The sequence below is a fragment of the Eleutherodactylus coqui genome, chromosome 1, assembly GCF_035609145.1.
Source record: "Eleutherodactylus coqui strain aEleCoq1 chromosome 1, aEleCoq1.hap1, whole genome shotgun sequence".
Lineage (NCBI taxonomy): Eukaryota > Metazoa > Chordata > Amphibia > Anura > Eleutherodactylidae > Eleutherodactylus > Eleutherodactylus coqui.
Window position 1 is genome coordinate 247928671 of NC_089837.1, and position 27720 is coordinate 247956390.

Sequence of the window (27720 nt, forward strand, 5' to 3'; positions counted from 1 at the left end):
CTGCGGCTAGCGTCTTGTCAGAGAGGGTGTTTAGTGCGGCTGGGGGAATCATCACGGATAAGCGTACCCGCCTGTCAACCGACAGTGCCGACAGGCTGACAATCATAAAGATGAACAAAGCCTGGATTTCCCCAGAGTTCTCTTCTCCACCAGCGGACAGCAGCGATACCTAAACAATACGTAGGCTGCACCCGCGGATGGAAGCATTGTTCTCTATCACCATCAAAGGGGGACCTTTTAGCTTCATCAATCTGTGTATTATATTCCTCCTGCTCCTCCTCCTGAAACCTCACGTACTCACGCCGAACGGGCAATCTTTCTTCGGCCCACAAGGCTCAGTCATATAACTTTTGTAAACCATGTTTATACGTTTTAATTCTCAATTCAATAAAGCGTTGAAACTTGCACCTGAACCAATTTTTATTTTAACTGGGCTGCTTACAGGCCTAGTTACAAATTAAGCCACATTAACCAAAGCGATTAATGGGATTCACCCGCCCTCTTGGTTGGGCATGGGCAATTTTTCTGAGGTACATTAGTACTGTTGGTACACCAATTTTTTGGGCCCTCGCCTACAGTGTAATCCTAGTAATTTTTAGCCCACCCGCATTAAAGCTGACGTTACCTCAGCTGTGCTGGGCACTGCAATGGGATATATTTATGTACAGCCGGTGGGTTCCAGGGAGCCACCCATGCTGTCGGTCCACACGGAGTTGTAACTCCATGTGTCCACGTCTAAGGAACCCCAGTCTGACCGGGGCATGCAGTGTGGGCCGAATCCCACCTGCATTAAACCTGACGTTACCTCAGCTGTGATGGGCAATGCAATGGGATATATTTATGTACCGCCGGTGGCTTCCTGGGACGCACCCATGTTGTCGATCCACACGGAGTTGTAACTCCATGTGTCCACTTCTAAAGAACCCCAGTCTGACTGGGGCATGCAGTGTGGGCCGAAGCCCACCTGCATTAAACCTGATGTTACCTCACCTGTGATGGGCAATGCAATGGGATATATTTATGTACCGCCGGTGGGTTCCAGGGAGCCACCCATGCTGTGTGTCCACAGGGACTTCACATTAGGGATTTGTACCTGCCAGTGTCTATGTATTAACGACCCCGGTCAGACTGGGGCATGCAGTGTGGGCCGAAGACCACCTGTATTTAATCGGACGTTACCTCAGCTGTGCTGGGCACTGCAATGGGATACATTTATGTACAGCCGGTGGGTTCCAGGGAGCCACCCATGCTGTGGGTGCACACGGAATTCCCATTGTGGAGTTGTACCTGCCTGTGACAATTTATAAAAAAAACCCGGTCTGACTGGGGCATGCAGACACCTTGACAGAATGAATAGTGTGTGCCTGCGGTTCCTCCTCATGGCAGACGCACTTATAAATAGACATGAGGGTGGTGTGGCTATGAGGCCAGCGTGTGGCATGAGGGCAGCTGAAGGCTGTGCAGGGACACTTTGGTGTGCGCTGTGGGCAGTGGGTCGTGCGGGGGGGGGGTTGGGCAGCATGTAACCCAGGAGAAGTGGCAGCGGAGTGTCATGCAGGCAGTGATTGTGCTTTGTTGGAGGTAGTGTGGTGCTTAGGTAAGGTATGCCTTGCTAATGAGGGTTTTTCAGAAGTAAAAATTGTTGGGGGGGGGCACTCCTGCCGCTATTGTGGCTTAATAGTGGGACCTGGGAACTTGAGATGCAGCCCAACATGTAGCCCCTCGCCTGCTCTATCCGTTGCTGTGTCGTTCCCATCACTTTCTTGAATTGCCCAGATTTTCACAAATGAAAACCTTAGCGAGCATCGGCGATATACAAAAATGCTCGGGTCGCCCATTGACTTCAATGGGGTTCGTTGTTCGCAAAAATTTCGTCTCGAGTAACGAGCACCCGAGCATTTTGGTGCTCGCTCATCTCTAAGAGTGATCCTTTTAAGACTAAAAGTGCATCTCCATGTAATCGACATTCATAAGTAATCAGCAATGATGAGTACATGTAGGATTAAAGCACTTTTTGGCCAGTCTCAGGTGTTTTTAACCCCTTAGTGACCAAGCCTGTTTACGCCTTAATGACCAGGCCAAATTTTGCAAATCTGACACGTGTCACTTTAGCATGGAAAAAGACCAGAAAGGTTTTGCATATCCAAGCGATTCTGACATAGTTTTTTCGCCACATATTGTACTTCATTTAGGTGGGAAAAAAAGACCGATAGAATTTGTGTTTATTTATTAAAAGCGCCAAAATTGGGAAAATTTTGAAAAAATCTTCATTTTTTCACATTTCCAACTGCAATATCTCAAATATGTGCAAACATAATATAGAAATTTTTGCTAAGATTTATATTTCCATCCGCTTACTTTATTTTGGGCGCACATTGGAAAAACTTTCGTTTTTTTTTTAACCATTTAGGAGACGTACAAATGTAACATTACTTTTCAGCATTTTGAGGAACACTTTGTTTTCCTACACCAATCCAAGATTGGAAAGGCTCATAGGAGTCAAAATGATAGATACCCCCACAAGTGAACCCATTTTAAAAACTACACCCTTTAACGTATTCACTGAGGGGTGTCATGAGTATTTTAACCCCACAGTTTTTTTTCAGGAGTCTATGCAATTTAGAAGAGAAAAACAAAAATTTCATATTTTTGCAAATATGTCATTTTAAAGACAGGACTTTTTTCTATAGTACACATGAAAATTAGGATTTGCACCACAGAATGGATACCCCTGTTTGTCCCGTGCTCAGAAACATACCCATTGTGGCCCTAATCTTACGTTTGGATGCACAATGGGGCCCAAAATGATAGGAGCAATCGGTGGCTTTCGGAACAGAAATTTTGCTTGAAGGAGATTTAGGCCCCATTGCCCACTTGTAGAGCCATTGAGTGACCAAAACTATGGAGAACGCCCACAAGTGACCCCATTTTGAAAAGTAGACCCCTTAACGAATTTATCTAGGGGTACGATGACTTTTTTGACTTCACAGTTTTTGAATAAATATAAGCCAAGCCGAAGGAAAAAAATTACAATTTTCATTTTTTTGGTAATTCTGTCATTTTAAAAGCAGTTTTTTTGTACAGCACATATATGAATGAAGACTTGCACCCCAAAATGGATACCCCTGTTTCTCCCGTGCTCAGAAACATACCCATTGTGGCCCTAGTATTACGTCTATATGCACAATGGGGCCCAAAATGAAAGGAGCAACCGGTGGCTTTCGGAACAGAAATTTTGCTTGAAGGAGATTTAGTCCCCATTGCCCACTTGTAGAGCCCTTGAGTGACCAAAACGATGGAGAACCCCCACAAGTGACCCTATTTTGAAAAGTAGACCCCCTAAGGAATTTATCTAGGGGTATGATGACTTTTTTGACTTCACAGTTTTTGAATGAATCTAAGCCAAGTAGAAGGAAAAAATTATGATTTTCATTTTTTTGGCAATTGTGTCAATTTAAAAACAGTTTTTTTTGGAAAGTGTACATAGGAATGAAGACTTTCACCCCAAAATGGATACCCCCATTTGTCCCGTGTTCAGAAACATACCCATTGTGGCCCTAATCTACTTAAAAGAAACATAGCTAGGCCTATAATGGAAGGAGCACCCGTTGGATTTCAGGGTACAACGGAATAAATTCCAGTCCCCATTGCCCACATGTAGAGCCATTGAGCGTCCAAAACGATAGAGAACCCTCACAAATGACCCCATTTTAAAAACTAAACCCCTTAACAAATTCATCTAGGGGTGTACTGCGTATTTTGACCCCAAAGTATTTGAATGAATCTAAGGAAAGCAAAAGGAAAAAATTACGATTTTCATTTGTTTGGCAATTTTGTCAATTTAAAAACTGTTTTTTTTTGTACAGTGTACATAGGAATGAAGACTTTCACCCCAAAATGGATACCCCTGTTTGTCCCGTGTTCAGAAACATACCCATTGTGGCCCTAATCTACTTACAGGACACATGGCTAGGCCCATAATGGAGGGAATGCCCGCTGGATTTCAGGGCAGAACTGAATAAATTCCAGGCCCCATTGCCCACTTATACGGAAAAAAATTTGACTTCCTAAAAATAATCCCCCCCCCCCCCCCCCCCCCGCCATCCCCATTTTTTGGCATTCCCTAAATATTAGATAAAGGTAATAATATAAACTGCGTTTTATGTCCGAAGACGGGGGTAATTACGGAGGCTGGTTGGGTTGGGCACATGGGGCTAGAAAACCGGGTATCCCCCCCCCCCCCCCCTCCTCTCATGTATTTTGGGGGGTATTTCGTAACCTCAGCGGCGGGGATGGGGTGTAAAAAGTGGCGGTGTGAGGCTTTTGTAATCTTGCTGCGGTGCAGCGGTCTCACAGAGAAGGCGCTCAATAAGCTGCTCCTGGAACTGCAGGAAGACGAACGTTCCCGGGGCTTCTTGTAAATTACAGATTACAGGTAGCGGTCTGAATAACGCCGGGCTCACGTAGCCGTAGGCGGAATCCGCTTGCCGAGGCCTGCAGCAGATTCCAGCTGTGAGCCCGGCTGTGACCCTGCGTACGGTTGCGTAATGTACTGCGCATAACTGCCTACTCACACAGGCGGTTTTTTGTTTGCATTTCCCGCGCCGTCGCTTAGAGATGACCCGGGTACCCGCAGCCCGTACACAATGTGTTTGCATATGGGGTGCGAGTATATCCGCGGTCATAGAGCACAAAGGGCTCTAGGTCGCAGATATTCGTGGTAAAATATAGCATGCCGTGTTCTGTTTCTGCGAGTGGATTACGTAATTCCGACCCGCTAATTGGGGGGAATTGTGTAATCCAATGCATGCGATTGATCCATGGATTACCACTGATCAAGCGCATGCAGAACCTGTAATTCCTCTCCGGTCACGCGTGACCGGCCTAATGTTAGATCGCTACTTTATCACGTGACCGGGGACCGCTCAGCGAGGCCACCGGTCACTGCTCCAAGCACTCAGCGACCGTTGGTCGCTGGGAGCAAGGAGATTTAAAATTTCCTGGGCTTCCCGGCTCCTGCGAATGTGTCCGGCATTTTGCCGGCGGGCGCATGCGCAGCAGCCGGAAGGGTCCATGGAGGATAATCGCATCTGGATTCAAATGCGGAGGCCTCCGAGAAGATGTTTCATCTCTCCCAACCGATCGCATCGGTGAGGGGAAATGAAACTGCCACTTTTTAAAGAACTTTTACGTGATCGCCATTATGCAATGGATAACGGCGATCACGTGACCAGTAACCGCATACCGCGGCTGCCCATGACATCTCCAGGCTCTTGGCTACCTTTTGTAGCCAGCAGCAGGGAGATTTTATATCTCTTGGGCAATATTTCACTTTTGCGCATGCGTCCGCCATCATGCTGAAGGGCGCATGCGCCGAAGCTGGGGTAAGATCCGCGGATCAACATCCCAGCAGGGAACATATCCGGGACCTTGGGTACGTAATTTCATCCCCCCTTACGGATACGATCCGTAAGGGGAGATGAAACTTTAACTTTTTAAACTTTTTTTTTACTTTTAACTTTTTTTTTTTTTTTTTTTTACTTTTTAACTTTATATGATCACCGTTATCTGATGGATAACGATGATCATATGACTGGAAACCGCATACAGCGGTCCCCAGTCATATCTCCCTGCACTCGGCTATTTTGAATCCATGAGGGGAGGTGATACTTTTCTTTTTTTACACTGTTTTTCACTTTTCCGCGATCGTCGTTATCCATTGTATAACGGCGATCGCTGTACCGGGGACCGCTCACCGCAGTCCCCGCTGACATCTCCTGCCTCCCGGCTACCTACAGGAGCCGGGAGCCAGGAGATTTTAAGTCTCCCGCGCCACCGGGCCTTCTGCGCATGCGGCTGACGTAATGCCGCCTGGCGCGCATGCGCAGAAGGACGGCTACGGCGCCCGGAGCATCGGGACAGCGGGGAGTCGTGCGGCGGACCTCGGTGAGTAATTTCAGCTGCTCCGATGGATCCGATCCATCAGAGCAGCTGAATCTTTAACTTTTATTGCACTTTTATTTACTTTTTTGCGATCGGCGCTATCCATTGCATAGCGCCGATCGCAATGCCGGGGGGGGGGGGGGGGCTCCGAACAGCCCGGGATGACAGCTCCATGCTGTCAGCTACCTGCGGACACCAACAGCATGGAGCTGTCACGTCCACAGCCCGAGGGGCATTATTCTCTGCAGGACACATGTTTTTACGTCCTCAGAGAATAAAGCCCACTTCGGGAGGACGTAAAAACACTATGGGCTGGTCGTTAAGGGGTTAATGCACCCCATCATTGCAGTGGGTGATGTGGTGTGTTAATAGCTGAAATGCACTAAAATAAAGCAGACAGCATTCAAACGCTCGTCTGAGAAGCACCATTGAAATGAAAGATGGCGTTTTACAGTGCTTCTAGTGGGTGTTTCAAGTGCCTGCTAAAACACTGTGAAAAAAACATCTGCTAGACTGCTCTTATACTGTTTCAGTAAGGTTATTAAAATTCCTTTTAAAGGGGTCTTCAGTTTAAAGGGCCTTAAGATGCTCGTGCGGTGCATAGTGTTAGGGCAGCAGAAATGCAGTCTTAAGCTCTCGCTCACGACCTGAAGGTTGCAGGTTCAGGTAGCCGGCGTGAGGTTACCTGAGCCTTCCATTCTTCCGAGGTGAGTTATTATCAGTAAAATGAGTACCCAGCTTGCTGGAGGCTAAATGATAACTGCGGAAGGCAATGGCTAACTGCAAAAACAGCCCATAGCAGTCAGTCATTTTTCGACTCGGTGCTTGCACCAGGAGGACCTACCTTAGGTCATCAATATCAGATCATTGTTGGGGGGCTGTCACTCGGAACCCCAATCAGCTGATTGAATAGACTGTGGTGCTCATCTCATTGGTCACATGACCTGAGAGCAGCTGAATGGGACTGAACTGCAATACTAGGCACATCGGCTATGAAATGTACAGCGTTGTGTCTGTAGTGAGGTGACCACAGCACTCACCTGAGCGCCACACCCACTTCAGACAGGAGGTGGAGGTCCTGAGAGACAGCCTTATATTGATGACAGAGTATGACAGGCAATCCGGTGAGAAGCAGGCATGGAAATGTATGATTACTTGATGGTAACCTGGTTTCCATGGACAGGAAGCAGAAAGGCAGAAATACCCTCCATAGCCTCAGTTAATTGCAAAATGTCCATGGGAGTGTAGTACTAACTTTTAATCTATAATTTATATATTTGTGTATATTATATAATTTTTGCTTTTTAAATCTTTGAATGTTTTTATATTTTTTTCGTATGCACTTAATAATTAATCATACATCTCCAGAAAAGGGGAAGGAATATTAAGGTGCTGTATTAGGCTCAGCCAGTAATGCTTAAAAAAGGTATTTGGAGAACTTTAAGTAGCAGGTCTGCAGATATGATCAATAGATATGGAAGCTCTCTGCCAGGAGGCAGAAACTGCTCTGGTAGAGTGAGCTCTCCAAACCCTGAAGGAGCCTCAATCCCTCCAGATGAATCAGCTGACCTAATTGTGAAACAATCCATTTAGCCAAAGTTCAATAAGACACTTTCTAGCCTTTTGTTATTCCCTAAAAATTGTACGAACAGTTCACATTACTCCCTAAAAGATTTAGTAAATTCTAGATATCTGATTAGGCCTCTTCTGACAACAAGTAAATGAAGTTGACATTCCTTTTCATCCATAGGCTTTTGGTAGGACAATTTCCTGAGAGCGGTGAAAGTCTGAAACCACCTTGGGAGGAAAAGCAGGGTCAGGTTTAAATATCACTCTATCATTACGAATATTCGTATATGGAGGAACTGCAGATATTGCTGTGATTCATCCTATTCTCCTACTGAAAAAGGAATTTTATAAGGGAGAAATGTAATTGTAATCTCCTTCAAAGGTTCAAAGGGATGTAAGCAAAGATGGGATAATACGAAGTTTAAATTCCATGGAGGAGCGCTAGATCTGATAGTGCAGTGTATTATACTAACAACCTTGATGAATATTCTGATCCAATATGCTCACATAATTTAATGTCAAAAAGACCACTGAGAGCTGACACTTGTAGTTTAATAGTATTAGGCCTAAACCCTTTATCAATACCCGCCTGAAGATCTTTTAGGATTTTAGAGTAAATAGGATCTTTCTCGATATCCATTATTATTAAAATTAAGTTAGGCTTTACAAATTCTACGATATTTTCAGTTAAAATGGCGCTGATGGAGAAGATCTTTCCTCACTGGAAGAACTCAACGGTCTGTCAGAGACATGATTTTCAGGCAAGAAAACCAAACCCTCCTGGTCCAAGAAGGGGCTGTGAGAATTACACTGGCTACCTCCTCCCTTATCTTCTCTATCACTCTCGTGAGCAGATTCAGATGAGTAAAGGTTTAATAAAGGTGATCCTCTCCCAGTGACTGGGATATAGAAGCCTAAGAATGGGCTTCTCCCAGAGATTGGAGATTTGGTTGTAAATCTCCAGATTCAGTACCCACGCCCCTTATCTGATTTAATGGCAACTAAGGTAATCTATCTGGATTTTTTTTGATCCTTTCAAGTGAACTGCCATCAGGGAAAGGTTGTTGATCTCTGCTAAATTTAAAAGCTGTTGAGCAATACTCTTCAACTTCCGGGACTTGGTCTTCCCCTTTTGTTTACATATGCAACCACAGTTACATTGTCCGAAAATATTTTTATATGTCTTCCTGCAATTATCTGTATAGTCTGGGACAGTGCCAATAGAATGTCTCTCAACTCCCATGCATTTTGGAACTCTTATTTGCCATTTCCCACTGATCCTGAATATAATGACCTTCCAGATGGACATTCCATCCCCAGGGGCTCGCATCTGTAGATATGAGAGGGTCTTCCTTTAGCCAATGCACTCCTTTCTCTAGATTTGCAGGCAATGTCCACCAATAAAGGGAATTTTTTACTGAACTGAAAATGTTTAACTTATGGTCCGGGCAGGGAGGATATCCATCCCAAAGCTCCAGAATTTGAAGCTGGAGTTGACTGGAAGGGAATGGTGCCCAATGCACAGCAGGACTGCATAAAGTCAAGAGACCCAGAACAGAATGGCTCGTCTGAGAGAAATTTTCCTGAAGTCCATTAATGTCACGGAACTCTTCTTTACTAACTGAGCTTTTTCCTGAGGTAGAAGGCATAACTGTAACCTGGAATTCAGGAGAAAACCCAGAAACTTGCGTTTCGTGTTTGAGACAAGACGCGATTTTTACCAGTTTATGTTCCAACCGAGGTTAGACATTAGCAATAAAATCCTCTGGATCTGAACTTGCAAATGTCCACTGAGGAACCAACCACGAGAAAAAGGTCACAGTATTGGATGATAACTATCTCTTCTCCCACATGAGCCATCATCCCCACAATAATTTTGTAAATGGCCTCGGGGCCTGAGATATCCCAAATGGTAACACCTGGAATTGAAGATGCAATATCGAAAGCTTGGTCATTGCTACCACTTTGAGGTATTTCTGTGATGTGGGATGTATCATAACTTGATAATAGGCATCATTGATATCTATGGATGCCATTACACAGTTCTTCTATCGATAAGTAACAGTTCTTTGAACAGACTCCATCCAGAATTTTGGCATACAAAAATCTGTTCAGATCTTTCAAGTTTACAATTAGACGAAAGAAGCTATTCAGTTTTTTTTACTAGAAAAAGAGTGGAATAAAAGTCTCTTCCTTTCTCTTCCTCTGGAACTAAAACATTTTTGCCAATGAGAGAAAAAACGTCTTCTAAGAGAGCACACTGTTTTTTCTTTAGTCTGACCTTAGATCCATGAGGCAAAATTTTTTTGCAGGAGGTGAGAGGAAGTCCAGACTGTATTCTCCTTTTATCCGAGGACTTGCTGAAGCCTTTTCCCAGGCCTGGAAACAACCTCCGACCTGGAGCCTGGCATCATTGCTGGTTTCTATTGCTAGACTGTTTATTGAACATGAAACACTTGTTTTTATTGCCCAATAATTTCCAGGATTTATTCCTTTTAAACCCTGTATTTCCATCCCTCTTTTTCCCTACGGAAGGACCTCAGTTGTCTAGTAAAACTAAGTGTTAGGAAACCCTTTTTTAAACTAAAACTTTTTCCAGGACTTTATCAAAAACTTGACGAAATAAACTCACCCTGGCAAGGAACTGCATATAATCTAGCTTTTGACGCTACATCTCCATTTAAGCCATTATACTCTTCTTGCTGAATTGGATAAAGCAGCTGCTTTGACACTAAATCGCAATGCATTAGAAGATGCATCTCAAATAAAATCAGTGCCAGGATCTGTTCTCTGCGAGTTCTATTAATGATCTGTGACTCTAGCTGATCCAACCATATTTTAAGATATTGTGCTACAGAGGTGGTTGCAATACAGGCCTTAAAAAGAGGTTGTAGCTGCTTCCCAGTTCTTTTTAAGGTAAACCTTTTGCTCTTTTACTGTATATTTAAAAGACTAGTAATTATTAGGAAATTATAGTACCAATGTTTCTGGTGGCTCAGTGCGTCACACAGTAGTGCTACTTGGTACATACATTATGATTTCCACACATTACACACACCGCTGTGCTACATGGTACATCCATTATGATCACACACACAGCTCTACTACATCCATCTTGATTCCCACACATTACACACACAGCTCTGCTACATTGTACATCTATGCTCCACTCTGACCACTCCACGCTGCCAAATTTTACTCACACCAACAAGCAACGCCCCCGGGAGCCGCATCATCACTGTGCCCCCGGAAGTGAAGCCGGAACTTCCAATCTGCTACTTCATTGGAGCCACTGTATCCCCGCAGAGGGGAAGTACAACTTGTAGAAAGGAAATAAAGGCTAGTAGTAACAGTACCCCACCCTGGCAGCATGGAGCAGCCCCTCCTCCCCCTTCAGCGATGTTGGGACTAACTAGAGCTTACTACATCAAGAAACCCACAGGTTACTGCAGGTAAGGGGGTCCCAGTATCAACCACAGGAGAGGACCAGACTTTTAAGCTGCTTAATGTGGAGACCTAGGATGAAATAGGAACCGTAACCCAGTAGGTCTTTTATATGCGGAGAAAGGCCCTGCGGCACATGCAAGCGATTCGGAAATCTGTTCTCTGGGAAGATCCAAGAGAAAACAACCTGTCCCATGGACAGGAAACAAACATGGAAGGTTTCCCTGCCTTTAAAGCGATCTGGGAGGTTCCTGTTTCTCCCACAGGTGCTTTCATGGGAGAACCTGGTTTTCCCTGGGTGTGGTCCTTTAAAAATTTGTTTATCAGAATTGCCAAGAAACGCACTATTGGCATGTGGAGAACTCCAACACACTGTCAATGCTACTGCCGTTGTCAATATATTGCCTCAGCATTCCCACTGGGTGCCTCGAAGTACAGTCATCTGTGTTAGCAGGCTGGTAGCTGAGAAAGATAAAACCGTTTCACAACAAGTGGCACGCTGGGACCATAAGTGTTCATGGCACATTTGTAAAATGCAGGGGCAGGACTCTGGATGCTAGGGAACCAGTTGACGAAGGAGAATGATGGTACTCCAGTGTGCTCAGTTCAAAATAGGCCGCCACCCTACTTAGGGTTGTTCGATAATACGTGCCTATTAGTGTTCAGTGTCTACATTTTATAAGATTATCTGGGCATTAGACACAAACACCTCTCCTGTACTTTGTAAGATTCCTGACATTTTTAAACTCTACACACTAGAGAAACTTTACTTACTGAATATGTAGGCCCCAGAATTGAACAGTGGACAAATCTTACAGATATGTTAGTAGTGATAATCCTTATTTGTATAGCACAAACCTATTCTGTAGTACTTTACAGACAGTTAGACCATTTGTACACAGCCAGGTTGGATTCCACATGCAGGATCCCGCAGCGGAATCCGACCCTGTGCCCGGCCAATAATCCCTGCGAACTTCTCCTGATTCTTCTATAACCTGTAATGCAGATGTGCCGGTACACATGCGAACTACAGATTATGCCGTGTTGTCTCTAGGCGATGACGCGGATTTCGCGACCTTTCCGCAATGATGATTGCGGTAGGGTCACAGATAGCACGGCTTCCATTGACTTCAACATAAGGAATCCGCACTGGAACAGAACATGCTGCGATTTTTCCTCCATGAGCGGAAAATCGCAATTGATTTTCGTTCATGGACATGGAAAAGCGGTTTTCCATAGCATGTTTCTGGGCAGTATTTGCTGCGGAATCCGGAGGTGGACGCCCGCTCCGGATCCTACAGTGTAAATACACCCGTGTGCATTGTGCCTTAATTGTACAAACAAAATAAGACATTACATAGTTCTAACCAAGAAGTGGGGACTCTGCTCACCAACCTATTAATGTTATGTGGTTACATATGGGTTTATCCGGTACCAGTGGTGTACTAGCTGCACATAGATTGGGTGGTCTTGCAGTACCCCACATACTTTCAGAAATCAGAGTATTATTTCCCATCTAGGATTCTGTGGAGGGCAAATGGTGGACAAGACATTCAACAAGTTGGAGCCATATAATGCTTTGTATGCCTTCACATTAGCTTATGTGGAGTACAATGCATATTGTTGTCATTTTCACCCACTGTAATGTTACGAGTATAGCAGTATAGGCGGGCTTTTGAACAGTTGGGAAAAATAGGGCATAACCCCCACTCAATTTTTCTATGAGTCTCAGAGTAGTACATTTATTGGTATAAGAATGGCCAGGAACAATATGTAATTTCTATTTTCTATTCTTTTGCAATTTTTTTTCAGGAGCTGTACAAGGGGTTTTCAGCTGATAACTTTTATAAGACCTTATTCACAATGGGCGAATCTGTGTTGGATCTAAAGAAATTGGCTGTGAAAACACTAAACAGCACAGACCTCTTATATGAAATGGGCTATTATTGTCAGTGAAATCGGAATAGTTCATGCTGCAATGTTTGATGCTACACGTTAAAAAAAACACAGGTGTGAATAGCCTCATTGGATACTATGGGTTTGTGTAAACTCCGCTGGACACATGGATGTGAATCACACCATCTGAATAAGGGTGGTATCAGACCTGCGTTAGGATTCAGTACAGGGTTTCCCTCTCTTTGCTCAGTTGTTAGAGCAAAGAAACTGATGTAAAACTGAAATAGACTGACCAGTTTTTCCCCACAGATTTCAATGCATTTAAAAAAAAAACAAACTGAAATCTCTCACTTTGCTTGAATTTAGTTATTGTTTCAGTTTTTCTACCGAAACAAATAACGCAGCAGATTGCAATTGGTGCTACACACAAAGGTTGCTTCTTTACATCACCTCAATATCTCCAATTATTGTTTCAATGACAGATTTAAGGCACTTTTAAGCAATCTTCCTACTGTTAATAGTGATATGTGAGGCTGTGGTTACCTCTCAATCAATGCCTCGAAACCGAGAGTGGTTGTCAACATAAAACATGTCATTCCACTGTCACCATGGTGGGGTTGATGCACGTACAAACCAAGCATATCTTTACCAGATGAAGAGGGAAATTGTAAAACTTAAAGGGACACTACAATATTAGGAACTGATGCAGACATTTCTGTCACATAATATATTTAGTCTAAATGCAGATTTTGGTATTGTACATTATGTGATTTCACAGCAGGTTGCCCGCTGGGACCATCCATGTTCATGGCACACTTGGGTATGAGTTAAATGAGGTGACTGCTAGCAGTACTGGCCAAATCCTCTCTCGCCTCTACTTTCCTGTAAAGTTCGTGACTGGCATGTGTGGACGTGCCTCCTAACACAGCGGAGGAAGTCCAAGTTGTTGTTGAACACTTGCTTGATTTTATTGTTGGTGCACAAGAGAAGCTGTTCAAGTATTTCATAAGTGAGAGAACAATTCATTTACTAGTACAACTGCTCAATTATGGCCTCGTCTGGAAGCCATCCATGGAAAACACAAGCGCAGCAAGATGCTTCATGTGGTTTGCCATGGGTGGGAAAATGTAACTTCAGTTGGGTTTTTGTTTTTCTAATCCACCTGATACATGTTTGTGGTTGTGGGCAATGCTGTTTTCTTATGTTAAAGGTACATTTTACAGGGCTCGGCAGTCTCAGGAGTGTCATGTCATCTAGGTCACAGTATGCCCATCTTCCACTATCCACAAACAATGCTGTGCTTTCATACACGGTTATTCTTTACAGCCTGTGAGAGGAGTAGTTGATGCATTTTTATATGCTGTAACTACTTTCTTCGGGTAAGAAGGAAGCATTGTTTTGTGTATCACGTATGTCACTCTACAAGTATCTACACATTCATAGATCTTCATTTTGATTGTTTTTGGGAGGGCCCTTTTTTAAAACACAGAAGATGCTCTCGTGAAATGACCTATATTTGGGCTGATTTTCTCTTAAGTGACGGTCTACTGCTTTGTTTAAATAGTTGGATAATTAAACAATTGGTAGAAAGGGAAAGAGGAACATGAATGATTTGTTTAGGGTTTTTTTCCTTCACTTATATATTGGGGAATTGCAATTAGAATTTAGTATTCTATTATGCAACTCTTAAAGTTGTTCCATTTGAAAATCACTTTTTCTCTAAATAGGCAACTTAACCCTGTAGACATTAGCTGTTACCAGCGGGGAACCCTGCCTGCATTGGCACATAGCCTTGCATTGTCTGTTGGAAGAAGTGTGGGGTAACATAACACAGTTCAAAGGAATGTGTATAATACATGGTTGGCATGAGTCCTCCAGGGAGGGAGCCACACCATGCAGTAACCTTTTAGCCGCAGAGGTGTAGCTAAAGCCTCTTGGGCCCAAATGCAAAAGTTTACCATGTGGACGCACCCACTACTTTCCTCTGCATCGTTGGGTCTATTAAGAAACCCTTCAATGCAACACTAGCAGGCAGGGGCATTGCTAGAATCTCAAAAGATTAGGCAGAGGCTAAATGTTGGGAGTCTCAATGCAAATTTGTAAAAGGGCCCCCCAACCATCCATTTACTATTTATTATACTGGTGTTTTCTTATATGATATAGTACACTTTGGGCCCCCTAAGCCTCCAGAGCCCGGTAGCAAATGCTTCCTCTGCACCCCCTATAGTTACACCCCTGCGCTGTGGATTCCAGATAGGTTGTGCACTTTAACCACACGTTCCCGTTATGGCAAGAAGTAGTTCAAGCAATAGATAAAAAATCTCCAATCCGTGGCACTGTCCGTGGAATACAAAAAAACAAGTAGAGAGGCTGTCATCATGGCTTATACTAGACTCTTCTAGTGTCGGCATACAAGCTCTAGCTCAGAGACTAGGGGAACAGGTGTGGGAAATTTGTTTTCCTTGTTCCTGCTTTCCTTTGTATATTCAACTTCCCGCCATATAGTAATTGATTGGGGTAATGGCTATACATGCGAGAAGCTCTTAAGAATCTATTTTCCTCAAATATAATGAAAAGTTGATTTCCTAAACCCTTTATAACGGAGTCTGATTCCATCATAAACGTGTACATTCAGATAGGGGCAAGGGATAAACCGCTTACAGACTCCTCTAGTAATGTCTATAGTGCTAAAATGATTGGCTCCACCACTGTGATTATAATTCCCCCATTGACCATAGCCATTATTGTCCACACTTCATTTCCTTTATCATTAGACACTACAATTGTTTACTATTGCCTGAGTAAGGTACCCATAGGGCAATGCCAAGATGCAATATTTCACAACATAATGAGCAGTTCTTAATCTGCTACATGTGATGTGAGATTTGTCTTCATCCCAGTCACTTCTGTATGATTCCTGCTTCTATTCTTCATAACTGAAGAACATAATATGGTTGATACAGCTTAGAAGATCGTGCCCACCTCACCATTACTTTCAGGAACTACTATGTTGTAACTAGAGGCGATCAGTCATCGTTGATATTTACATAATCTTCTTTTGATGCGGTTCAGTTTTGTATACGTGGGGCGAGCAGTTACACATTTTGCTTGAAAGGCAGAAGCCGAATGTGACATTTACCTTTAGTTCACATTAAAGAGACTTGTGTTAATGCAGTGAAGCCTCATTGAAACGACTACCCAAAAATGCATTGAAAACTAGTGTTCTCTAGGGGGTGATCCTCTTAATGACCAGTATGTCTATGTGGTGGAATAATTAGAATTGCTAATGATCGCAAGACACGCCTTAGATAATTGTACACAAACAACGTTTTGTGATCATACTATTTCCTCCACTCTCTTCACAAGATCAAAGCTATTAGTCCTACGTATCGATGTTCTCAATGAGTCATTTTAAATAGGTTTCTGCAGTCTTTGTGACAAATATTGTACGTAACTCCGGCTTGCATAACAGCCATTGTAAGCAGGAGTTTCTGGATTAGGCTTGTGTCATGGCTTCCATCTTTACAGGCATTATACCCATTGGGTGCATTCCTATGTAGTGGAATTGATTTGGATTTTTCGCAACAAAATCTGTATCAAATTCTACACCGTAAGGCCTCCTTCCCACGAACGGATTTACGCCGCGTAAATTCGCGGCAAAAATCCGCTGCGTTGCCCGCAGCTATTAGGTTCTATTGAACCTAATAGCACAATGCTCACGATGCAGAATTCCACCGCGGAATTTCGCACCGTGAAATCTCCCGTCCTCACCCGCAGCATGCTCTATTTGCCGCGGGTGTACGCGCTGACGGCTTCCATTGCAGTCAATGGAAGCTGTCCGTTCACGCTATCTCCCGCTGTAATGAGCGGAAGATAGCGTGAAAACGCTTTCCCGCCTACCGCCGCCGCGTCATGTGACGCGGTGGGCGTGTCACATGACGCGACGGCGGTGGGCGGGGAAGCGTCTTCACGCTATCTTCCGCTGGTAAGTATGGGGTCTCTGGGGGGCGCCGTGACGGGCTTCACTGCGGAATATTCTGCAGCGGAGCCCGTCACGCTCGTGTGAAGCCGGCCTAAGTGAGGATTTTTATGCAAATCTTTAATAGACGTCACCTCTTCACTTGAAAGGTTGAACTCTGCTATGGATACAAGTCAAAATCTTGACCATATGGTGCTGATTTGCTGCAGGTTTTAGTGCGGATCAGCAGCTCAAACTATGCTGAAGTATTGGTGTGGATCCGTACCAAAATCCCTAACATGTGAATGCACCTTTACTGTAATATATCTATCAGATTTCCATTTATGTAGTTAGAATAATGCAGTACACTGTGCTATTCTGGCCATCAAAGAGGGGGCTGATGGAAAAAACTAAAGATCTAATGAAAGTGGGAACAGAGTTTATTATTTACATGATCAGCCTGAGGATAAACTCATTAGTATAGTACACTTACCTTTTGGATGTTGTTCACAAAAATATAACATTTATAGGATGTTTTTTTTAGAAAGCTTCATTTGTGACTAGACCTACTGCCTTGCTACAGCTATAATGAAAGAACTATTTCTTCTGCATCTAGCAGACATTCCACACTACAGACATGTCTGCTAGAAGACCTGACCTCTGGTGCCTGCCAAGAGGTGGAGAAGATCTACATATGTGCTGCCCCTTCTGCTGTGTAGCCCTCAGCACTAGCTGCCTGCCTTAGGGCTCATGCCCACTGACTGAGCGGGATATGTCCGTGGTTTCACACCACAGGAATCCCACAGGGATAAACAAAAGTCCCTGCTGGCGATAACGGAAATACTATATTAATGAAGACCTCCCGCCACGGAAAAACGTGCTAAAATAGAACATGCCGCAATTTTTGTCTTACGGCGTAAATTCGCCACAGAATCCCGCATGTGAGGACTGCGCTATTAGGTTCAATAGAACCTGATAGGTGCGTTATTCCACTGCAGATTTATGCCGCTGGGAACGCAGCATAAATCCATCCGTGGGCATTAGCACTTAGGATTCATGCACACGGGCGGGTCAGATTCCGAATGCCGGAGCCCGCAGCAGTACCTGACCCTGCCTTATGCTGCATGCACATGGGCGAGTCGAATTCTGCATGCGGGAGCCCGCTGCAGGATTCGACCCTGGCGACAACAGCATACATGCGTACCTGCTTACTGAATCTTGAATCTGTACTGCGGATGATCCGCACGGCTCGCTGTCGGACATGAGCAGTACAGATATTTTTTTTAAAACTGCTTTTTCCACGGAATCCGTGGCCCGTCCACAATGTGTCAGATTTATGTTGTGAAAATCAGATGCGCATCTGACAATAACTAAGGGAACGCTCTTTTCTTACATGAATAACTGTTTGTAATCCACAGTAGGTAGTTACATAGTTTTAGAACTAGATTGAAAAAAATGATCTGCAGTGAAAATCAGATTGCTGAATGCAGCACAAAACATGTTAATGCTGACAAAACCCTTTTTGCCCACAAGCCAAAAACATACTTTCTTTTGTTCAGATCTTTGGTTTTCTCATACATGCATGTAAGAAAAGAGCTTGCTTACAAGACCGCTTACAGGGCCATTCTTCATATCCAAAACCAAATTATTTTCAAGGTCAAAGAAATGTGTATTCTCCTTTTTTGGTAATTTGTAGAAAAACAAACGTTGGATTTTGGGTGTGTTGAGTTCTAAGCATAAATTGTGAAAAGAGAAATAAAGAGTTCTTGAGAACAATAGTATAGACTTGACTAATGCTTTACTAATGCATCATGGGATTGCTTGAAAGTGAAAGTAAAAAAAAAAATCTCACCATCAAGATGGTGTCTAATAAGGGGGCTGCATGACTGGAATACATAGTGTGACAGGATGGGGTTACATGTCTTTGTGCCCCCTACTTAGGTGCAGTTTAGTCTATATTTATGTCCAATAACACATTGCTTTCTTTGTTCAATGCAATGTATATGCTACTCCTCAAGGACGTAGCCCTCCCCCCTCCCCCCCCCCCCAAATTTTTGTTTTCTCCTAACAACTTTCAAAAAATCATAACGCTCTTATTTTACCTTTGATGTAGCTGTATGAGGGCTCGTTTTTTGCGGGACAAGTATTTTTCAATGGTACTGTCTAATGTATATAATGTACTGAAAAATGTTCACAAATTTTTAAGTGGAGTGAAATAGAAAAAAAAGAACTAAATTTTTCCATCTTTAGGGGATTTTGCTTTTACAATGTACACATTGTGACAAAAATAACATTACTTTATTTTGTGAATCAGTATGATTTCTACGATAAATTTCCTTTTTTTCTGTACTACTGTACTTTTAAAAAATATATAATTCCTGTCACCATGTTCTGACCTCCACAACTTTCTGTCAATGTGGTTTGTGTGAGGACTTTTTTTTGTTGGACCATCAGTGGTTTCTGTAGCTACCATTTTGGAGTATATACAACATTTTTATCGCTTTTCAATAATTTTTTTTCTTGTAGTCAGGGTGGCCAAAAGGCGCAATTCTGTCTTATTTTTTTTTAAACGATGTTCACTTTGCAGGACAAATAAATAATAATTGTGATTGATCGTACTTTTATGGACGCAGTGATACCAAATACTTTTTTTTTCTTTTGAGATTTATAAGTATGGGAAATTTTTTTTTAATTATTATTTAAAAATAAATAACTTTTATTTTACACTTACTTTTACTTTTTTTTTCTTCAGTTCCCGTTGGGGACTTGAACTTGCGATTGTTTGATCACCTATACCATGTACTGCAATACTTTTATTGCAGTACATGGTATTTCTGCCAGCATTGTATTAAGACAAGGTCACAGGCTTGTCTTAACAGGCAGAAATACATGGCAGTGCTGGGTTGCTATAACATCTGAATGGTGCCTCGTAATCTTATCATGGGAACAATGGGGGAGCAACCTTTGGGCCCCACCGAGCTATGATCGAGACATTTAAATACTGCTGTCAGGATTGACAGTGGTATTTAAAGGGCTGAGAACCATGATCTGTACGAATGCTGATCATAGCTCTTGCAGGTGGGTGTCAGCTGTCAGACAACCAGCACGCGCCATGAATTGAGTGGGCTTCCCAGATCCGCTCCATGAAAAAGCCTACCTACATGTATACCGTTTAGCAACAAAGGATTAAAATTATTTCTTTTAGAAATTTTCTTTAAAAATGTAGTATTTGTTGTAGAATTTTTCTGGCTCAGACAGTGCCTTCTAGTATGTCCAGTTAGGGTTAGGCTATATATTTATAGCTCCTTTTACCCATGGCACTGAAACCAAATATGCCACCATTTAAGGTCAATTTTACACTCTCCAGTTATGGCCAAGAATTCACTTGTTTCTGTGCAGTTTTAATGATTTGATCAGTATTAACAGAGAGCAATTCTAACATTGCTGAATGCAGCAGTGATGCTCACTTCCAAATCTAACTGAACTGCAGCCACCGGAAGGGCAAAGTTGATGCCAAGCCTTAGGCGGATAATGGGCTGTGAGTAACGGTCTTCCTCATTGATGTACTATGTACCCAGCTGTTTGGCAGAACTCCAGACTGACTGCAGCTGCACCAATCAGCGCAGTGCTTTCTGGGGGGAGGAGGAGCATTACCTCTTGTCTCCCCCCTTCCCTTTCTGGTCCAGAAGGCTGGGTGTTAAAAGAAGGGACAAAATATTGTTCCTGCTCACTGATGCAGTCTCCTATGACATGATGTGCCTAGTGACAAATATGGCTCCCCTATATTGAGAGAGTATAAAATAATGCATGCTTTTTGAATTCAGTTGACATTGTTCAAAGTGCACTTTTTAAGGGGGTGTGCACATCTCAGATGGTCATGAGAATACTGGTGGCTGGGATTATGAAGGCAGATGAACTAGCTTGTCTACATCGTTTCCATAACTCTCATAGAAGTGAATGGGAGTAACAGCGTAGCACAGTGACCTATACTGTCTTCTGTGTTTACACAGCTCCCATTTTCTTCTATAGGAGTTAGAGAAATGATCTAGAATGGCCAGTTCAGCTGTTTGTATAACCCTGGCCACCTCAGGCCGGTGGTGTGGCAAGTCTGGCGCGAGGTATAATTCTGGCAATAGTCCCAGAGGTATCCTGTGGATATGCCATAAAGTTATGTGATGGGAATATCTGTTTAATCATATTTTTATATCTAGCAGCATATATCACTTCATTAGCTTTCTGCTGCGCTTCAGTGATAGGGGGACATGGATTTTCTAATGTTATCACTAATCATTATGAGCATGATGTTTAGAAAGTCTTTCAGTGGGTGAAAAGCTGTGCATTTGGTTCCTAAAGAACCTGCATATGTTCACTGAAGATCTACTATGCATTTTCATAGCTGTATCTCCATATACTTGCTATAAAATAATGTGGCTGTGTGTCAAAGAAACTTTTGGCAGTAATATGCTAATTTAAATCCTGCCTCATAACTAAAATGTACATCATGGGTAAACTTCAGTTACTGCATATGATATGCATCTTTCTTCATGACAGTTCCATACAGGCTTTCAGAGTACTAGTCAAAATATCGGCAGTAAAGGCCCATTTATGCGCAACGATTATCGCTCAAAATTTGTTCAAACGAACAAATTTGCAAGATAATCATTACATATAAACACGAGTATTCGTGCACTATTAGATGACTCGTCGTTTATGGCCAGGATTAAATTAGTGGTCAGGCAGTTCAAAATTAATTCCATTTGAATGGGAATTGTTCAGTCTTTTGAGCGGCTGGCCGATATGTGGGGAGGGTTGAGTGTTTACCTTTCCAAACACAATGAGTACATTGTTTACTCATGCCCGCTGAAGCCAATGGATTTCTTCACACTGATTAAAACCCTCCTAGCCAGATAATCCCTCGCATAAACACACTCCCATCTGAGCAAACACCTCATACTGAGTTTACTTTTGCTAATGAAGGAAACAGATGATTTCAAGAAATTATATTTTATGCAAAAAAGTTGTTAATTCATTCAGTCTTTCAGATGTATTAGAGATAATCATTGCTTGTAAAATGGCCGTAAGTGATTTGTAACATTCAACAGAGTTTGGCTCTGTTATAAGACGTATCCGTTCATCCAGGGGATTGCGTTTTCCTGCTGCATTTCCACAGCAGGAAATTGGGGATCCCTAGTGCAGAACTGAATTAAGCCTAATTATTAGTTTCTTCTATTAGACACTAGTGAAAGGAAATTGTCCATAAAGCCATTCTTCCGAGCGGCTATAATGCATACTCATGCTGGAATTAAGTAACTTGTTTTCATGAAGGAGGAATGCTTTCACAATTGGAATTTTCAGAGTTCATAAAAGGTTTGAAGGCTTCTTGGTCCTGTTTCCAGTGAACATACTCTAACTAGAATTGACATTTTAAACACCTCCACATTTTTAGCAGTATGTATTCAGATTTCGTAAATCTGATTCATCATTACTGTAGATCATTGTAAACGGTTTTACAGAAGTTGTACATTATGACGAAGCATGTGCAACTAAAAATAATATACTTCTGCTTTGTTTGTCCTATTCAATTTCTGTTCACATTGTTACTAATATGACTTGCAAGTTTTTAATATTTTATGTCACTTTTACTTTAGTCCTTTAAGTGGGTTGTACCAAGATCTCGAGTTATCCCCTATCCACAGGATAATGTTATGATTGGTGGGGGTCCTAATGCTGGGATCCCCACCGATCCCAAGAACGGCTGGCCCTTACGGCCCAGGCATGAATGGAGGAGAGGTCACGCATTAAAAGGAACAGCGCAGCGCCTTGCATAACTGCGCTGGAAATTGCCAAGTGCGTGTTTAGCAAGTTTCCATACTCTCATTTAAATGAATGGAGCAGCAGCCCTTGTGCGCGACCTCTTCTTCATTCGTACTGGTACCGTAGGTGCCCTCGTTCTTGGGATCGGAGGGGGTCCCAGCAACAATAATTATCCCTTATCCTGTGGACCGTGCATGCATGGTCCATCAAGCTGAACAAAGAATACAGACCCAACTGTCTCCCAGTCTTTAATAGAGGGGAATTGCACATGCATTACCAATATATGTCCTTCATCAGAAAGTCCCTTTAAATCTGTGACAAAGTAGTTGTGTTAAATTTTCTTAGTGTATTTTGTATGTATGCCCTTTCTATTGGAAAAGCCGTGCATACATGTGATTGCGCCTAGATCTTGTCTAAATGGCGTGAACATTTGATGCATAATGTTACCTTGTTGTTAAAGAATTGCCAAAAGAATGAGTAATGCATTGTGTACCGCTCAGCAAGAGGTGTGGCTTAGTGGGAACGGGCTTGGCTTGAAAGGGAGTGTGACCTAATTATGACACTGTGCTCCGAAATTGTACCGAACTAATTGGTTGTATAAAGTTAGACAAAAGTGTCTTAAAACATGCTATATTAATCATCCTGCGTTAGCCATTGTGATAAATTTGGAGACTACTACTTTTAAACTACTTTGTGTATGCTGTCAAAAGGTCCTTTTCTATAAAGTAGTTTACTTTGCTAGACGCTTGGCTTTGCACAGACTGATTCAGACTATTGGTGGGTGAACATTTGTCCCCATTCATTACTGTTGGCAGCACATCCACTATTTACATAGGATGATGCTGACAACAATAATTTTTTGCACCACATAAAGCATGCTATCACCAGATGCACAAGCAATCGATGACACAGTCAGATGGAGCAAATATCAGAAGATATAATGTTTAAAAGGTTTTTCGGGACATCGCTAACTTTCTCTATTGATGACTGGCAGGTCATCTAGAGATGATCAGTTGGGACCCGCCTCTCGGATCCCCGCCACTCAGCTGGTAACCTGTGCCGCTGTCACTATGGTCAGTGGAGTAAGCAGAAAGCACTCATCATAGCACAGCGGCCTAGGTTGGTACTGCAACACGGCTCCCATTGAATTATGATATCTTCATGAACTCTATGGAAAATTCACACCAGCTAAGTGTCCCATTCATTTAAATAGGCATCTGCACACAGATAGGAAGTCCGCATGTAGAAAAAACCTGACATGTCACATCTTGACACTTTTTACAAGATTTTTGCATAATTATAAGGTGCATATTTCACCTAATAAATTCTCCCTATTGAGTAAAAATTTGGTTACAAAACTTATTTTATTTTTTTCCTTGCTTTATCCTAGATAAGTTTGAACAATTTTGGACGATAAATCGTAAACTTATGGAGTACACGCCAGAAGAAGGAGGCTTCCGTTATATACCTTTTCGAATATACCAGGTGAGTGTTTGTTTTGTAAGAACTTTTGCATAATGTATTACATTTTTACTACTGACCTATTAACATATTTTTGGCATGTGGGAGGAAGCCTACTGAAACATGGAGAGAGCATAGGGGGTCGCATTCTCTAAGCACTCCCACCTACGATTGCTGTCATCCTGCCAGCATCCTGATCCCTGGACCTTGCACTTGTAGAAGAGTAGGTGCTAGGGCAAAGTCCCAGTGTGAGAAGCCATATTCCCGCTGCCTACCTTGCTCTGTGAGCTACACTGTAATCCTTTCTACAGCTCTCGAATATACAGTGGCGCTGTGCACTCTGCCTCTTATGGCTGTTGTGTTAGCCACTTGCAGTCTGCCTGTACTCTCCACCGGTCAGAGGGACACTGCCTTCCTCCATCAATCTGACAGTGAGCTACAACCCAGCCATGACCTCTTGGAGCTGCCATGTGAGTAGAGATAACTAGGGGTGGAGGCCATTCTCCTATGGTGGCCATGGGAGGAACCGTAAGTGTGGAGGATACATGAGTCCTGTAGACTTCTGCTGTTACACATTTCCTTATCTCTGAAGTCCTGCACCAGATAGAGAACTTGCTAATGGTCTAGACCCTTAGGGGAGTGCTGCAGGACTTTTAGAAATTGCACTTGACCCACCTAAGGTGCTTAGCTGATTGCAGGGGCATTAACTTGTAGTATACAGCACCTCTGAATTTTACTGACTTGCCATAAGATAAAATCAGTTAATTGACCTAATACCGTTTGCTTGCTGGGAGCAAGGACTCTGTGACTTGCAAACGTCATTTATAGTGTTTTCTCCTTACTGGAATGGCTGTTTCTACTGAACCCTATGTAAATGCTGCTCTGGCTCTGCGGTGGAATGACTCAAGGAATTTGTCCCTGATAATCAGGAGGGCACTCGTTCCCTTCTTCTGCAAAAAACACCTGCTACGAGAAACCAGCCCTCTGCCCCCGGACCTCTGGAAGCAGCAGAGGAACTTATATTTAAGCAAGTATCTGACCAATTTCTGCCTGCAAGTCATCTCTGACTGCGAAAATTGATGAGGTGTAGGTGGAAGTGAGCCTGTTGAGACAAGACCTGCAAACCCCAAGAGAACGTGTGGAACAAACTGAAAACCGTATTAGTTCTCTGGAAGACCGCTCGGCAGATATTTCTCTTATTTTGCCAGATCTTAAAAATAGACAGAACAGCTCCAACTGTTTCGTTGTCCACCATCCAGAGACGGGTGACACAATCGCTACACTGTGTTTGTCAGAGCCATTTCCACGTGCTTGGCTGAAGGACATGTGGTCTCACGGCTCCCATTGTGTGCACTGCATTGGACACCCATCCACCGTTACCCATCCACCGTTTTTTTTCCGTTTGCAGCTGTGTCATAAACCAATGAAATTGGACTGCTACAGAGTGGAACCTAGTTCTCTTCAGCGACAAATGCAGGTTTAGTTTGGGCACTGACGACGGCCGTCTTTATACTGGACGGCCGTGTTTGTCTGGGGAGCTAGGAATGAGCATTTTAATCTTGCCTCCACTGCCCTCATTGCTGGTCTAATGTTCTGGAGCCATCACATATTACATTTGGATACTCCTAGTAGTGGTACGAGGGACAATGACAGCTCAGCGATATGTTCAGGACATCCTACAGCCACTTGTGTTCCTCTCATGGCGGCTTCCAGGAGGCAGCAGGATAGTGCTCAGCTGCACACAGCAAGGGGATCACAGGAATGTCTCCACAACATTGTCATACTTCCATGGCTGCCCGGTTATCAGATTTATTGCCAATGGAACATGTATGGGACCATCTGGGACACCAACTTCATCAGCCTATGAGTTTACAGCAAATGTGGACAGATATGCCACTGGATTCCATACGTAACCTGTATGCCTCCATGTCTGCCCGTATCAGATCTTGTATCCAAGCTAGAGGCGGTACAACGGGGTGCTAGAGCCTCCCTTCAAGGGTTAAGTTTTCCGTAATAATATTTTTTTTCTCTGATATTGTAATCACTTACTTATAACATTGCAACCTCACATATAAAGTTTCATTCGATTCTGACAACTCCTTCTAGGTGCTTGATTTTATTTTTTTTACAATGAGTTTGTATCCTGTTTAGGCAGTTTATATCATCCTGGGGATTTGTGCTGGAAGAGGTTGGTGGGACTATCGATCCTGTACTAATTTCCTTATTTACTTAAAATGGCAGACTTTAGAATATTCTATTAGAATGTTAGAGGGCTGGGCTCCGCACCCAAGCATACCTTAATATTTTTCCTGATTAGGAAGCGTAACCCTCAAGTTCTCTGCCTACAAGAAACACATCTTACTAAAGTCACTGTTCAGCTTATGCATAAGTCATAGGTACAATGGGTGAGGCACTCCTGTCATACTTTGTTCTTTAGAGGGGTTTCTTTATTAGTACATCACTCAATCAGCTGGGAGGAAATCACCAATGTGGATTCAGAGGGCCAATATGGGTTAAAATCTAGCCTCTTGGTCCTTGCCACTTTTCTTCAATCTCCTGCTTCTCTGACAGTTTTACAGTCAGCTGCTGCCTTTGTGGCTCAATATCCAGCTACTAAGCTGCTCTGTATGAGGGACCTGAATTTAATGCCTGACCCCTCAAAGGATAAGCCCCTCTTTGTTGGCTACTGACAGAGTTGGGATGGCATGACCTATGGTGACCAAAACATCCTGAAGTCTGTATTTTATCATGCCATACTGCCCAGAGACATACTCTCTCTAGAATTGACCACATGATCGCTAATCCGGGGTATTCTTGTTTGTCGGTGACACAAAATATTTACGGCAACCCTCTGATCACTTCTCTGCCTTGCAATCTCTAATGCTTAGTAATCACTTATGTCCTATACATTGGAAAATTCATCCATTTTTATTATCTCTCATTGGGAACAATAGTAGACTTCCCAACCAGTTCGCTTTATTTCTTAGCGATAATTCAGGTTGCCCAAATCCTCTTATAAATGGGGCACTTTTTAAATCACACATGAAAGGAGTCCTCCGATCTGCCATCTCATATAGGCATCTCTCGTAAAGAAAGTGAATTGGCAGCCCTATCATCTAGCCTAGAAGTGGCATTTATATCTGATCTGTCAAATGTTAATAGGGAGGCCTGGTTAGGTGCTGATGGGCTACATATGAAACATGTCCGCCAGCAAGCAAGTTTATATACCAGACAATCCTTTTTTGAGTTGGGGAATCAATTTGGCAAATTGCTAGCTTATATGATCATGCAGTCTTAATCTTTCCCTTGTGTGCTTCAAAGTAGAGCAAGCGATGATACCCTTCTCACAGACAATAGATATATACTGTCATGTTTTCAGGATTTTTACAGTCCTCTATATCAATTACATCTTTTTGCACTCAGGCGGAGTAGGACTCTTATTTAGATCTTATTCTATTCCAGTCTTCATCCATGTCATTCAAGGATTCTGTTGATGCACTTATTGCCCTTTTGAAACTAGTAAAGGGCCCTTTGGAGTGTCTCACAGACCCCTCTTTATTATAAAATAATGATTATAAGATTTTAACCAAAACTCTCACGACCTGTCTCAATTCTGTTATCACCTCTATTGTCCA

At 42.9% G+C, this 27720-nt stretch overlaps 1 protein-coding gene across 2 annotated transcripts in view; it reads left to right on the forward strand.

The window, feature by feature from the left end:
* Positions 1-27720, forward strand: part of ATG5 (autophagy related 5) — a 143016-nt gene that overhangs the window by 43972 nt on the left and 71324 nt on the right. For both annotated transcript variants that reach the window (XM_066607920.1, XM_066607910.1), the window contains exon 6: positions 24015-24109. In XM_066607920.1, coding sequence (XP_066464017.1) covers positions 24015-24109 — 95 coding nt within the window. The remainder of the gene's footprint in view (positions 1-24014; positions 24110-27720) is intronic.